We start from the raw sequence: 15054 nt of genomic DNA, 5'->3' as shown, positions 1-15054 counted from the left end.
TTCTAATTCTGATGCAAAACTGCATACGGAATCCGAATCCAAATATTAACCGGATTCTATTTTATCCAATCTTATTAATTGGATCCGAACAGTTTATATTCTTAGTTTTTTTAAAATTTATAACCCGAAAAAACCTCACTCAGCGGCAGGAAGACCTCATCGCGCTGGCTCAGCCTGCTATACCTACGGCCATCGTGCCGGCAGCGTAAAACTCCAAGGCTAGGACCCCTGCTCCTGGGGTTAGGCTTACATTGGTTTGTGCAGAGGAGCGACCCTTACGAGAATCGAACCTTGACTATCCGTCTAACAGACAAGGCCCCACCAGTACGCCAACCCACGTTGGGGGTTTATATCCCGGGAAATGAAACCTCTCTCTCTCTCTCTCTCTCTCTCTCTCTCTCTTCGGGCCTTCTTCGTTCCAGTACAGCAGGTACGACCCTTCTCCCTCCCTCCCTCCCCTTCTATCTCGTTCAATTGAGTACTTCTTATCTCGAATAAATTCATTCATAGGAGCGTCAAATACGGAATTTCCAGGCGTTTGAGCAAATGGGTAACGTTCCAATTTCCATAACTCGCATGCTTAGGTGCACCACTCTTATGTTTTCTAGTCTATGCACCTTGGAAATTTGGTGCAGTAGACTTTTATGGCTTGCTACTCATAACCGGTTTTCTAGAGCTTGTTCATCTGCTTCACTTTACCTCTTCCTCTGCTCGTATACTATTCATGGATGATATTCTGATATTTAGAAAGACTACCATTGAACAATTGTGGAAGATGTGGTTCATTTTGAACGCTTTCACAGCAGCCTCACGATTTAAAACCAATGAGAAAAAAGTAGTGTCATGGTATTAAACGTAGAGATTAATGTATCGCGTGCTGTGGTATGCATTTTTTGTTGTGATTGTGAACTGGGGTTTCTTCCTTTTGACGCACATAAGTCTCCCTCTTGAGAAGGTGACACAGATTGGGAGGATATGCGACCGGAACACATTGGGTTTGCTTGAATCTATTTTTGCTGTTTGGATTTTATTTGGATATTTGGTCTATCTTATCGGTATTAGAATTGGGGTTTTCTTTCTTTTCCGATAAATAGTGGTTATAGAGATTTTTTGAGGAATTCAGAGGTGGGATTTGGTTATTTACAGTTTTTTTTTCCCGTCAATTTTCTTTGATTTTCACTAGATTTCTGTGGGTTTATTATGGGAGTATCTTTGATGTGGTTAGAGGTACCCAATTTTTTTTTCTATGCCAACTTTCAAAAGTATTTCAAGTTCGTGGACGTATTGGATATTGGTGGACAGACATGGTCAATTGAGTCTTCTTTCTTCTGTAATTTATGCAATTGAATTTCATTGATATTTTGAGAAGGTGATCTTGGAGTTTGTCTAACTTTAGCATTTATTTATTTTCTTGATAAATTAAAATGTATCTCTTTTGCGATACATTATATATATAAGTAGTTAACTATGTGGAAGTATGTGTGGCAACTGAGCGAACAGAAAGCCTGTTCTGGCTTGTTCCTTGCTCGAAATCGGAGTGGCTTTGTTGGGGCTGCAGCAGCTGCAATAGAAACAATAGCAGTAGCTTTTAGCTCTGAAGAAATGACTTAAAAGACCACTATGGAATAAGTGGTCGCAGGTTCTGTTTACTTCTAGGACTAGTGACAGGAAGCCTGTATGGCTGTATCAAGGTCTAAAGGCAGGATAAGGTTCATGGTCAGTTACGGGCAAGCATGTTGTACCAGGTGCTATGATAAATACCCATTTCCCTTTCTGGAGAAGGGCTCACTTTTTCTGCTAACACGTGAGAGTGGGTAAAAGAACCTCTTTGTGCTTTTCTGTCAAGCAGAACACCCTCCTCCAAGAAGAATTGTGCTATACCCCATCCCGATCCCTATAGAGTGAAAGAGCTGTCTGGTGATCCCTAGGTTGCAGCATGTCTGGTTGTTAACTCCTTGCACTGCTGCCGCTATTTCTAGGTCCGACCCACGCCTCACTTGCACAGGTACCTTCATAGTGTTAATGAAGTGTCATTCTCACATTCAACATAGAGTTTGGACTCATGTGCCCTCCAAAACAAGGGGAGTTCCCTTGCTCTTACATTGCATTAAGAAGAAAAAGAAAGTCAGAATCCTTTGACATTGCCTCAGATATTTTTAGGCTTGGTGTAATATGTAAATTAGGGTATGCATATTCAGTGAAGAGGCTTTCCCATAATAGGAAATGACCATTGGAAGCAAAGGTGGCATCCCTTGTTTGAGATGCAAAGGTAAGCTTTAGCCATAGGAACCCCTTCTCTTTCGTTCAGCTGTATCCTTCTCTTATTCTCTCTCTCGGATGTAAATGAGCGAGGTTCATACACCAGGTTTTCGTAGATAGTTATCGGTGGGCTAAATCTTAAGGAAAACATACTAAGCTATCTCACACTATCCAAGGCAAACATGTGCTAACCTACTTACTGTATCGACCAGTATATATGTATATGTGTGTGTGTGTGTGTGTATATATATATATATATAAAGTAGTTTCCAGTAATAAAAAATATTTTTTATGTTTCACTTGAAAAGCTTTTTTGTGTTTTGTATCATGCATTTAGAAAAACATTTTATATTAATATAATACAATTAATATAAAATATTTTATATTGCCTACATGTGAGGGCATGTTTGTAATATTTGTAAGCGAGATGAGAGTGTTTCTCCTTCTCTAATTGGCCCTCACTCTCTCTCAGGGAATGGTGAAGAATCGTGAAACCCCTTGAAATGAAAGATTTTTTCTATAAGGCCCATTTTTTAACTAAAATGACCTGAGATACAGTCCTAACACTTTTTCCTCAAGCCCGATACATTTTGGAGCATGCCATATGTGTGTCATGCGCCAAAACATGTCGGTCTTCATGTTCGTAATTGTCATCCGTGACCTGTGGTACCCGGACACTCCATTTTGCCCTCAGTACCCATGTCGACACGCATATCCCTGTGTTGACACGCGTATCCTCGTGTTGACACGCATCGACACCTGAACATGCCATTTTTCCCTTTGTACATACAAGTTTGTATTCAATTTATAATTATATTTTCAGTTTATAACTTCATATTTTCAGTATAGATATCGCATATATATTTAGATTATATTCAGTTTATTTTGAATTTATTTTGTATTTATGTAATATATATATATATATATATATATATATATATATATATATATATATATATATATATATATATATATATATATATATAGTCGTGTCCTCATACCCACATTTTTTGGAATTGCCGTGTCGTACCCTCTGTACCCGTACCTGCACATGTACCCAGGTGACAGTCTGTGACACAGAACCATTTAGGCGTGTCATTGTGACAGAGAAAAGAAAGGACTCATTTTGTAAAAGAAAAGTGTGAAAAATGTATTTTTTGCTCTGAAGAGATCTCAGATAAATGACCCAAACTGAATGTTCTGGAACAATTTGTGATCTTTCAGAACTTATTTCTTTCTTAGACATGAAAATCTTCTTACTGTAACCATCATTTCTATGGGAACATGTGTTTCATAATTTTTATTAGGATTTTTATGGTCGTGTTCCGAATGTGCTTGCAGCAGGTTTGGGCCCTTTATCTTGTTCTTGACCTTTGTTTGCTGCATATTTTTCACATTTTTACTATTGACTTTCTTCTTTTTATTTTTTCATGTATCTGTGTGTTTGCGTGAACCCGTGTTTGTATTGAGTATTCTACTGAAAGACTGTTGCATCTCGCACCATATATTATAGATCTTCACTGAATTTCAACAACACACTTGAATTCATGCAGAAACTGAGAATCAGGCCTATGTTCAGCAACTCCCATGGTGAAACAAGTAGAATGAAGGCAGTCAATTATTGCCAAAGAACCATTCAAGATCAGATGATTTGTATTTTTTTCCCTTAGCACCTTGTCATCTGTCCTCTTTTTGCTGAAATTCACTTTTCCATTCACTAATTTCTCTCATATGCTTTGCAGATAAACTTTCATGGTGAAACAAGTGGAATGGAGTCGGACAATTATTGCAAAAGTTTCATTCAAGATAAGATGGTATGTACAATTTTTTTTCCTTAGCACCTTATCATTTTGCTGATATTCAGTTTTTCATTAATTAATTTCTCTAATATTCTTTGCAGATTCTTTTGCATAAGTGGTACTTGATGAAATCACCAAAAGATCATATGGGGAAAGGATTGGCTGTTGGAGGGCTTTTGTCAACAGGGTAAGTTCTACTTTGATACATATCTAGTTAGATATTCTGCCACAAATCATTCAATGATTTGATTTAACATTGATGATCTCCAATTTTATCCTAGTCGGGAATCTGGATTGCATAAATGAACAAGTTGGATTAATTTTAGTTTGACACTGAAACACCCTTTAAGCTTTATAGACCAACTTGGCAAGATGAAGGAACAAGAGTTAACTAAAAGAGCAATAACCTAAGTGTGCTATTGTGTTGATCTTTATACTAGCAATGATGCTTAAGAGTGAAGTACATACTCTCTATGCTAGCAAAAGTGCTTAGAGGGAAGTACCTACTAGTACGTACTATCTATACTAGCAATTGTGCTTAGGGTGAAGTACCTACTGCCCATTTGTGGAATGATGTTTGAATTAGTCCTGATTCATATAAGCTGGAGACTTGTAGGCTATGAAGTCTATAAGTAGACATGGTAATGAAGTTGTATCTTATGGCCTTTAAGCTTCATTTTTCAGTCTCATTGTTTCTTAGCATGATGAAATATCTTGTTTGTGTGTTCATGTTTATGATTGTTTTGATCCATATTCCAGTCATCCACACTCTTTCTAGAGAATTTCATGACGGAATGGTGTCACAGGGATCAAAATGTTAAAATTTTCCATTCCGCACCAATCATTGAGAGAATTAACGCCTTCAGACTCAAGACTGCAAATGGAGTTGTCATTCTACTCAGTGGGCTTATTGATGGACAGCGTACATGTGAGAATGGTTTTCCAAATGAGGTGCGTTATTGTTAAAATATATGTAATTCATATATATGTATATATTTATATACATATATATTTATATAATCTAAAATACCCGATAGGGGTATTTTAGTCATTTCACAAGTACCCGATAGGGGTACTTGTTTCTTTTCTTTCTTTTTGTAAATTTCCTTTTTTATTTTTTGGTTTTTTATCCACCTAAAAGGGGCCCCACCATGGAGTCGATGGGGCCCCCAACGGTCACATTTGTGACCGTTGGGGGCTCCCAACGACTCCATGGGAGCCCCTAGGTGGCTCTTCTTTTAAGGCCATATGGCCACTCCTCCTCTCCTTCTTTTGTGTATAAATAGGGGTGAACCCCTCTTGTATTTTTCACTCTAGAGAGCTCTCTCTCTTTCAATAAGAGACATTTATATTTTTATGTTGTGTTGTCTCTTGTGAGTTTGGGTATTAGCCCTTTTGTTTGTTTGTTCATTAGTAGATGTTGTAAGTGCTTAGTGCACTCTTTGCTTTTTCGCATATTTCATTACATGGTATCAGAGCAAGGTTTATGCTCTTCTTCTTAATATAGCTAGTTGTGTAGCTATATTTGTTTCTTGTTGTTTCTCTCTTCCTTTATCTTCTTGTGAGTGGTTATTATGGAAGGAGAACAAAAGATTGATCTCTCCTTCAAACTCAATGACTCCAACTACATGATGTGGGCCGCCGCCATGGAAAACAACCTTAAAGAGAAAAAGCTTTGGGGATACGTCATGGGCACCATTCCGGAACCACAACTCCAACTAACTAAGATGGAAGGCGACCAAGAAAAAGCTCTTGAAGGAGATGCCCGCATGAAGGCCATTGAAGATCACCAATCTAAATTAGAAGATTGGGAAAATAAGCATGCCAAGATTCTTGCTTGGTTCATGAACAATGTGGAGCTCAAGATTTGCGCCAACATTGCCAAATTTCGGATGGCAAATGAATCATGGTTCTTCATGAAAGGTATGTTTACCCAAAAAGACCTTGCTCGTCAATTCTTTCTTCAAGAAAAAATCCGGACTATCAAGCAAGGAGAAATGAGTGTTAGGGACTACTTTAGCACTCTTGGCCCTCTATGGGATGAGCTATCCTTACTAGAACCAAAATGGGTTTCTAGTATAGATGTGGAATTAAGAAGAGAACAAATGAAAAAAAAACACTTTTTCCAATTTTTACATGGGCTTAGGCCCGAATATGAACAAGTTAGATCCTCCCTCCTACATAGATCAAAGCCTCTTCCCTTGGAAGATGCTATAGCCGAAATATGCCAAGAAGAAACCCGTCTTGGCATGATTAAAGGAGGAAATGATGTCTTGGCCGTATCAAAACCCGGCAACCATATGAAAACCTACAAACCTCCACATTTTGGAAGGCAAAATAACTATAATGGCAACTATAGAAAAGCCATTTGCCAGCATTGTCAAGAACCGGGTCATATATGACCTAATTGCCCTAAGTTGAATGAAGCACCAAAAAATAAAGTTGCTTCCGTTGAAGAAGCTACTCAAAAGAAAGAGGAAGCAATCAAAGGAACAAACTCTTTTTCTCTTGCTCAACTATCGGAGGCACTACAAACTCTACTCAAGATTCCATCAACTTCGGGTGCCGCCGTAGCTTCCTCCTCTCCTCCAGGTATGTCGTCTTGGATCCTTGACTCTGGAGCTTCCTTTCATATGACCCCCCTTGAAAATGAGCTTTCCGATTTATGTAATAATTATAAAAACTCCTATGTTTCAACTGCCGATGGTACATCTCTACAAGTAAAAAGTTTTGGAACCTTAAACTTTTCAAAAGACTTATTTGTGCCAAACGTGAGAGTTGTACCTCAACTTAATTTAAATCTCCTCTCTGTTGCTCAAATATGTGATCATGGATGTAAAATCTCCTTCTCAACTAAGGATTGCTCTATACAGGATCTCCGGTCCGGGAAGCTGATTGGGCAAGGCCATAGAAGAGGAGATCTCTATTACATGAGCAACTTGAAACTCCCTTCTAACTCTTTTTGTAACCATGTCCAAGCTAAAAATATTGATATTTGGCATCAAAGACTTGGGCATCCAAGTTTCTAAAAAATGTACTTCTTTCCATTTGGAAAGAAATTTTGTAATGAGAAACATTTTGTTTGCAAGAATTGTATTTTTGGCAAAATGAAATCTACTCCTTTTCCAAACCAAACCTTTGTGTCCAAAAGACCTTTTGAGTTAGTCCATTCGGATGTTTGGGGTCCTTCCCCTGTCATGTCAAAAGGAGGGTACTCCTTGTAAGAATCTGAATAAGTCTTCAAGATAGAGCGCCTTCAAGCTTTGGAGAACAATCTTCAATCTGAAAATCAAAGTAATGAAAGAGAAGAGAGGAAAGGAAGAGAGGAGGAAGACGCCAAAAGGAGAGAGAAAAGTAGGGCACATAATATTTGTGTCCCTCTTCAATTATGTATATATAGGATCTTACACCTCTAAACAAAATACATGAAAACATTACAAGATTTACAAGTATGCCACCGCCCAAGTATGGGGGAGCATACGTACGGATATGGATCCCATATTGGATCCATATCCAAGACAAATACAATTCTAACATCCCCCCTCAAGTTGTGCATGAGTTTTCATCATGCCCAACTTGTTCTTCAAATGCCAAAACTGTGATCCAGTGAGTCCTTTGGTGAAAAGATCAGCAACTTGCTCAGAAGTATGTATATATGCAGGGGAGATTTCCTCATCTTCTATTTTCTGACGAATGAAATGTTGATCAATCTCAATATGCTTGGTACGACTGTGAAGTATGGGATTGAATGAAATTTTAATGGCACTCTGATTGTCAACCAACACGGAAGACTGAGCAATAGGAAGAGATAATTCACCAAGGAGGTGACGAAGCCAAGTAGCATCAGCAGTGCCAGCAGCCATGGCCCTATATTCAGCTTCTGTGCTGGATTTTGCAATGGCGCGTTGTCTGCGACTACTCCAACAGACAAGGTTAGAATTGAGAAAGACACAATAGCCAGAAACAGATCGGCGTTCATCAAGGTCGCCTCCCCAATCAACATCAGTGTAAGTAGAGATAATATGACCATCCACAGTAGGAGACATGCATTTATAAGTAAGTCCATCGCCAATAGTCCCCTTGAGATAACGTAAGATACGCTTGACAACTTCCATATGAGTGTCTGTGGGACCATGCATAAATTGGGAAACTTGATTGACAACATATACAATGTCGGGCCGAGTGAATGTCAGATATTGAAGTTTCCCAACAATACTGCGATAAAAGGTCGGATCAGGATATGCAGGACTGCCATCTGAAACGTTCAACTTTGCATGCAAAATGCTGGGCGTGTTAATGGGCTTACAATCAGTCATATCAGAGGAGGTGAGAATATCAAGGGCATACTTGTGTTGGGAACAGAGTTACCGGAAGCGCCTAGGCAAAAGGGGAAGCGCGCTTCCCCGAAGCGCGCTTCGGAAGCGCGAAACGTCGCGCTTCCGAAGCGTGAGGGGAAGCGTCCCCCTTTTTTGGGAAGCGCGCTTCCCTTTTATGGGAAGCGCGTCCCCCTTTTATGGGAAACGCGCTTCCCATAAATGGGAAGCGCGCTTCCCCCACGCTTCCCCCACGTTTCCCCCACGCTTCCCCCACGCTTCCCCCACGTTTCCCCCACGCTTCCCCCACGCTTCCCCCACGTTTCCCCCACGCTTCCCCCACGCTTCCCCCTCGCTTCCCCCTCGCTTCCCCATTTTTTTTAATTTTTTTCGCTTCCCCTCGCTTCCGGTTCGCTTCCTAGGTCGTTTCCGAGACGGTTCGGAATTTTCTTCTAAGTGGTCCCACGCTTCCCCGCTTCCTAAATTTTTTAAAGTGCCTCGCTTCCCGCTCCCGCTTCCCGTATCGCTTCCCGCTCCCGCTTCCTCGACTGGTAACTCTGGTTGGGAAAGAGTGAGAGTCATCAGTCCTGTCTAATTCAACACCCAAGAAGTATCTGAGGTCCCCGAGATCCTTCATTTTGAAGTGTTGTTCTAACACCTCTTTGACTTGAACGATGTGAGAGGAAGTATTACCCGTGAGAACTATGTCATCCACATATATCAATAACCAAGTAGTGATCCCTCCTTTGTGATAGATAAATAGAGAATGATCAAGGGCACTCTTCTGAAAACCAGCTTCTTGAATGTGAAGGGAGAACCTTTCAAACCATGAACGAGAAGCCTGTTTTAACCCATATAATGACTTGTGCAACTTGCATACCCATAAATTAGAATCATTAGTAGCATATCCTGGTGGTTGTTCCATGTAAACGTCCTCTTTGAGGAAACCATGAAGAAATGCATTTTTGACATCAAGTTGATGTAATGGCCATCCAAGAGTAACTGCAAGAGAAAGAATAACTCGAATGGTACTCATCTTAACAACAGGGTTGAAAGTCTCATCATAATCTTCGCCATGTTGTTGAGTGAAACCTCTAGCCACAAGTCGAGCTTTATACCTATCAATACTGCCATCTGGTTTATATTTGATTTTATAAACCCATTTAGACCCAACAACATTCTTATCCCTTGGCCGTGGAACAACTTCCCATGTTTGACATTCATTCAAGGCTTCCATTTCTTCATTCATAGCTTCAATCCAACGGAAATTTTTAGAGGCTTGAGAATAACACTTTGGTTCAGTCTGTTTATGCAAACTGGTCATAAAAAGCTGAAAATCCAAAGTGAAAGTGTCATAGCTTACCCATCTATCCACGGGATGCCTCACTTGAGTGGACCTTCGTGCATGGGAAGGAACAATGGCAGAATCAGTAGTAGAGGCAGGAGTGCGACGAGAATAAACCAAGCCAGAAAACCTGTCTAAAGGAGGATCATCCATCTGGGCATCAGACATATCTGCTTCAATGTGAGTACTGTCATAAGGGGTTGGGAAGGTGGTCGGTTGAATCCCATCGCCTAAGATATCAGCACATAACCATGGATCATACAGTCTGGACGCTGAATCATGAAGAGCCTTGGAAGAAGTGTGAAACTGCAACCTGAGTTCATCAAAAACAACATGTTTTGAAATATGTATACGACCTGTTAGGGGATTATAGCACCTATAGCCTCGATAATGATCTGCATAGCCCACAAACTGACACATAACAGCCCGAGCTTGAAGTTTGTTCTGGAGGCTGGAACCAACATGAACATAACAAATGCATCCAAAAACCCGAAGCTCATCATACTTAGGATGCTCATGATTCAAAAGGAAGAAAGGAGATTTCCCTGCGAGAAGAGCTAAAGGCAATCGATTTATAACATAAACAGCCGTGTGAAATGCCTCAGTCCATAGAGTCATAGGGAGATCAGTGTCATGGAGCATGCTTAAGGCAGTCTCTACAATGTGCCGGTGCTTGCGTTCTGCAATGCCATTTTGCTGTGGTGTGTGTGGACAAGATATCTGTCTAGTGATGCCATGATTTAACAAGTATTCAGTAAATTCAGATGATAAATATTCACCACCACCATCACATTGAAATTGCACTATGTTGGATGAAAATTTGTTTTGAATGAGGGCATGAAATTGAGTGAACAGATGGAACACTTCAGACTTGTGTTTTATGAAGTGTATCCATGTATAGCGAGAAAAAGAATCAACAAAAATGACATAGTATCTACTGCCGGAAGAAGATGAGACAGGAGCTGGTCCCCAAACATCAGAGTAAATCGTCTCAAACAATTTAGAAGCTCTTTTATTGATGGAATTAAAAGGGAGGGCATGACTCTTACAAAGTTGACAACTTGAGCACATGCCTGACTCACTAACAGGACTCAAACTGGATTTGTGCAACAATCCATCCATAACAAGACTAGAAATAAAAGAATGACTACAATGGCCTAATCGATTATGCCAAACAGAGGGCATATCAATTTGAGTCAAATTAACTTCATTCGGACTAATAGGAAATGAAACAGGTGGACTGGACTTGGACACTGGAGGAGCTTCTTTGAGGACGTACATGTTGCCTTCACGAGTTCCTTCAGCGAATATCGTCTTGGTGAGAGGATCCTTGACAAAAACAGAGGAAGGAGTGAATTCAACTGATGAGGAAGAGTCATCAATGAGTTTAGATACTGAAATAATGTTTTTCTTGACATTAGGGACAACTAAAACATTGTGTAAAGGAAGAGAAGTATGCGGCAAAGAAACATATGCATTTCCAATGTGAGTAATTTTGTGATGAGTGCCATCACCTGTAACTACAGAACCTTTTGCTAAATATGGAGAAGCACTAGAGAGTTTACCTGCATCATCTGTCACATGGGCGGCAGCACCAGAATCCACATACCAGACACCATCATCATTTTGCTTGAGATTCAGGTTAGACATAGCTGTCATTAGGAGTTGTTGTGCATCGGGCGTGAAGGAGGAGAAAGACGATCTAGAAGTGGTAGAGGGGGTGGGCCTGTGATCACGTCGACCTCCCTTGCCTTTGTTCTGAGGATTGTGCCAACATTCAGATTTAACATGTCCTCTCTTGTTGTAATAGAAACATGTAGGGATACGCTTTGGCATGTTAACAGGAGTACTGCCCTGAGGAATAGGAAGAATACCCTTTCCTTGGCCGGATGTGTGAGCCCAAGTATGTGCACGCTGTCCTGACATACCATGTGTAGAAGTAACTAAAACACTAGGTGAAGTAGAAAGGGAAGCATCATGCCTGTTAACTCTACTAGCCTCATGCTGGATCAATTTTGCCTTTAAGTCTTCAAAAGAGGGTAAAATAGGAAGAACCACTAGAGCAGTGCAAAATATATCAAATTCTGACCCTAGTCCACTGAGGGCCTGCTGAACTTTATCCTTGTCTAAAATAGGATGACCAATAATGGCAAGTTGATCGCTGACATTTTTAATCTCATAGAGATACTCAAGTACAAATCTGGAGCCTCTATTGATGCTTTGAAATTGACGCTTCAATTGGAGATATCTAGCTTCTGAAACTTGAGAGTATGTATTTGCAAGCATATTCCATAATTGAAAAGCTGAGATATCATCATCTATACCTGCAAGCACTTCTTCTGAGAGAGTAGAAGTAATATAAGCAACTAAAGCCTGATCATGTGCCATCCATACGGCATATGCCGGATTAGGGATATTATCTGTAGCAGTCACCGAACTAGTAGCATCCTTTGTTTCACACAAAATCGATTCAGGCGGGACTGGAGTAGAGCCATCAATGTGACCATATAGACAATGGCTTTTAATGAAAGGGACTATTTGATGTTTCCACGTCAAATAGTTGGAATGGGTTAACTTTTGGGAGATGAGTTGGGAGAGGAAACTCGAAGAGAGGGCAGACATGGTTGTGCTGATATAATGCTGGAATGTAAGATTAAAGAAGCACCATTTGACGTGAAGCAGAGAAAAGCAGTGTTGCTGTGAAACCCAACAAGAAACTAGCAGAAAATTACCCGCAAAGGATGGCGGATATGCTAGCAGAGAATATGCTGTTCGAAAAGCAATCGAAAGAGGGATAGCACGCAGGAAAACAGTAGAAAGATAGCAACATACAACATGCAGGAAGGAGGGCAGAGATTCTAGCAAGAGGTCACGTATGAAAAACCAGTATGCATAAAAGAAAATCACCAAGATGAACACAGAACACAAGAGAATAACAATCAGAATAGACACATACAGTATATTTTGACGTGGACAGAAAAAAAAAATATTAGGGTTAGGGTATAGAAGACAGATTTGGGGATTTGGATTACCAGGTGACGTTCCGCTCTGATACCATGTAAGAATCTGAATAAGTCTTCAAGATAGAGCGCCTTCAAGCTTTGGAGAACAATCTTCAATCTGAAAATCAAAGTAATGAAAGAGAAGAGAGGAAAGGAAGAGAGGAGGAAGACGCCAAAAGGAGAGAGAAAAGTAGGGCACATAATATCTGTGTCCCTCTTCAATTATGTATATATAGGATCTTACACCTCTAAACAAAATACATGAAAACATTACAAGATTTACAAGTATGCCACCACCCAAGTATGGGGGAGCATACGTACGGATATGGATCCCATATTAGATCCATATCCAAGACAAATACAATTCTAACACTCCTATTATGTCACTTTCATCGATGACTACACTAGGTATGTATGGATCTACTTTCTCAATTTAAAATCCGAAGTCTTTGAGTTTTTCAAAAAAATTCATATGATAGTTAAAAATCAATTTTCAAGTAATATCTCTACTCTTAGATCCGATTCGGGTGGAGAATATTTATCAAATGAATTTCAAAACTATTTAGAAGTAAATGGAATTTGTCATCAAAGATCGTGTCCTAGGACTCCCCAACAAAACGGCTTGGCCGAAAGAAAGCATAGACATATCATGGAAACCACTAGGACACTCCTTATCTCCAAAGAAATTCCAAAAGAATTTTTGGGCCGAAGCGGCCTTAACCTCAACTTACTTAATAAATAGAATGATATCCTCATCCTTACAAAATACATCTCCATACGAAAAACTATTTGAAAGAACACCCGACTTCAATAGATTGAGAGTCTTTGGATGTAAATGTTTTGTCCTTACTCATAAACGGGACAAATTATCTCCTAAAGCTATTGAATGCGTTTTCTTGGGTTATGGAGAAAATCAAAAGGGTTTTAGATGTTTTGACTGAAAAATAACAAACTCTATGTATCCAAAGATGTAACATTTTTGGAAAATGAAAATGGTTTTGTGAAAACTAAAGATATTGATGAAAGTGAATATACTTTTTTATTTGATCTTCTATCTCAAGAAGATGAGACTCCTCAAGAAGAGGAAATCTCTAATGAGTCTTTGAATGACCTAGAGGAAATTCCTCTTGATAATGCTATAGATGAGAATAATAGACCAATCCAAACATATGTTAGGCGTGGTCAACAAACTCAGATAAGCGCATTAGAAAAATACTCTCAAGGATCCAACATAGAAGAAACATCTTTAAGGAGATCCAGTCGGATCTCCAACCCTCCTAATAGGTTTGTCTCCTATGAGTCCCTAACTCCTAGATATAGAGCATGTCTAATTGCGTTGCATTCATTTCATGAACCTTCACACTATAATGAGGCCAAAAATATTCCCCAATGGGTTGAAGCCATGAACTTAGAGCTTAGTGCTCTTGAAAAAGCAAAAACTTGGGAAATAACTTCGTTACCCACTGGAAAGAAATCAATAGGATGTAGATGGGTCTTCAAAATTAAAACCAAGAGTGATGGTTCATTAGAACGTTATAAAGCACGATTAGTAGCTAAAGGATATGCTCAGGAATATGGTATAGATTATGAACCTTCGCACCTGTTGCTAGAATGACTAGTGTTAGGACTCTTATTGCTATTGCGTCAGTGAAAAAAATGGCCTATCTATAAACTCGATGTTAAGAATGCATTTCTAAATGGCGAATTAAATGAAGAAGTTTACATGGATCCCCCACCAGGAGTATGTATTGGTAAAAATAAAATTCTTAAACTTAAAAAGGCATTATATGGTTTAAAACAAGCCCCAAAGGCTTGACATGATAGATTTAGCAATGTAATGACAAGTTTGAATTTTCGTTCATGTTATACTGATACTGCTTTGTTTGTGAAAAGTGCAGGGTCTTCAGTAGTTATTTTACTACTTTATGTTGATGATATGATCATCACAAGAAGTGATGAGCAAGGCATTAATGATATAAAAAAGGTTTTGAAAGAAAATTTTGATATGTCTGACCTTGGATTCTTAAGATATTTTTTAGGAATTAAAGTGACGTACTCTCCTCGAGGGTACATTCTCTCTCAGATGAAACTTGCTGCTGACATCGGTTCTAAATCTGGTATCTCCGATGATAAAAAGACAGAAACCCCAGAAGTCATCAATGCAAAATTAAGGTTGGAAGATGGAACACCTCTCGAGGATCCTACTCCCTACCGGCAACTTGTTGGGTCTCTAACCTACTTATCCATCACACGGCCAGACATTGCTCATGCCGTCCACTTTGTCAGTCAATTTCAACATGCACCTACAACTGTGCACATGAGTGCAGTCTTAAGGA

The 15054-nt window shown here is 39.6% G+C and overlaps 1 protein-coding gene across 1 annotated transcript in view; it reads left to right on the top strand.

The window, feature by feature from the left end:
- Positions 1–360: 360 nt before the first annotated feature.
- LOC149823357 (uncharacterized) overlaps positions 361–15054 on the top strand; it is an 81740-nt gene continuing 67046 nt past the window's right edge. The window contains exons 1-5 of the mRNA XM_090020034.1: positions 361–430; positions 3813–3912; positions 4002–4073; positions 4160–4245; positions 4865–5009. Of these exons, the coding sequence (XP_089876160.1) occupies positions 4029–4073; positions 4160–4245; positions 4865–5009 (276 nt within the window). The 5' untranslated portion in view covers positions 361–430; positions 3813–3912; positions 4002–4028. The remainder of the gene's footprint in view (positions 431–3812; positions 3913–4001; positions 4074–4159; positions 4246–4864; positions 5010–15054) is intronic.

Source organism: Nuphar pumila, chromosome 10 (genome assembly GCF_984573655.1).
Source record: "Nuphar pumila chromosome 10, dmNupPumi1.hap1.1, whole genome shotgun sequence".
Lineage (NCBI taxonomy): Eukaryota > Viridiplantae > Streptophyta > Magnoliopsida > Nymphaeales > Nymphaeaceae > Nuphar > Nuphar pumila.
The sequence above is the reverse complement of the archived record's forward strand: the minus strand, read 5'-3'. Positions and strand labels throughout refer to the sequence as shown.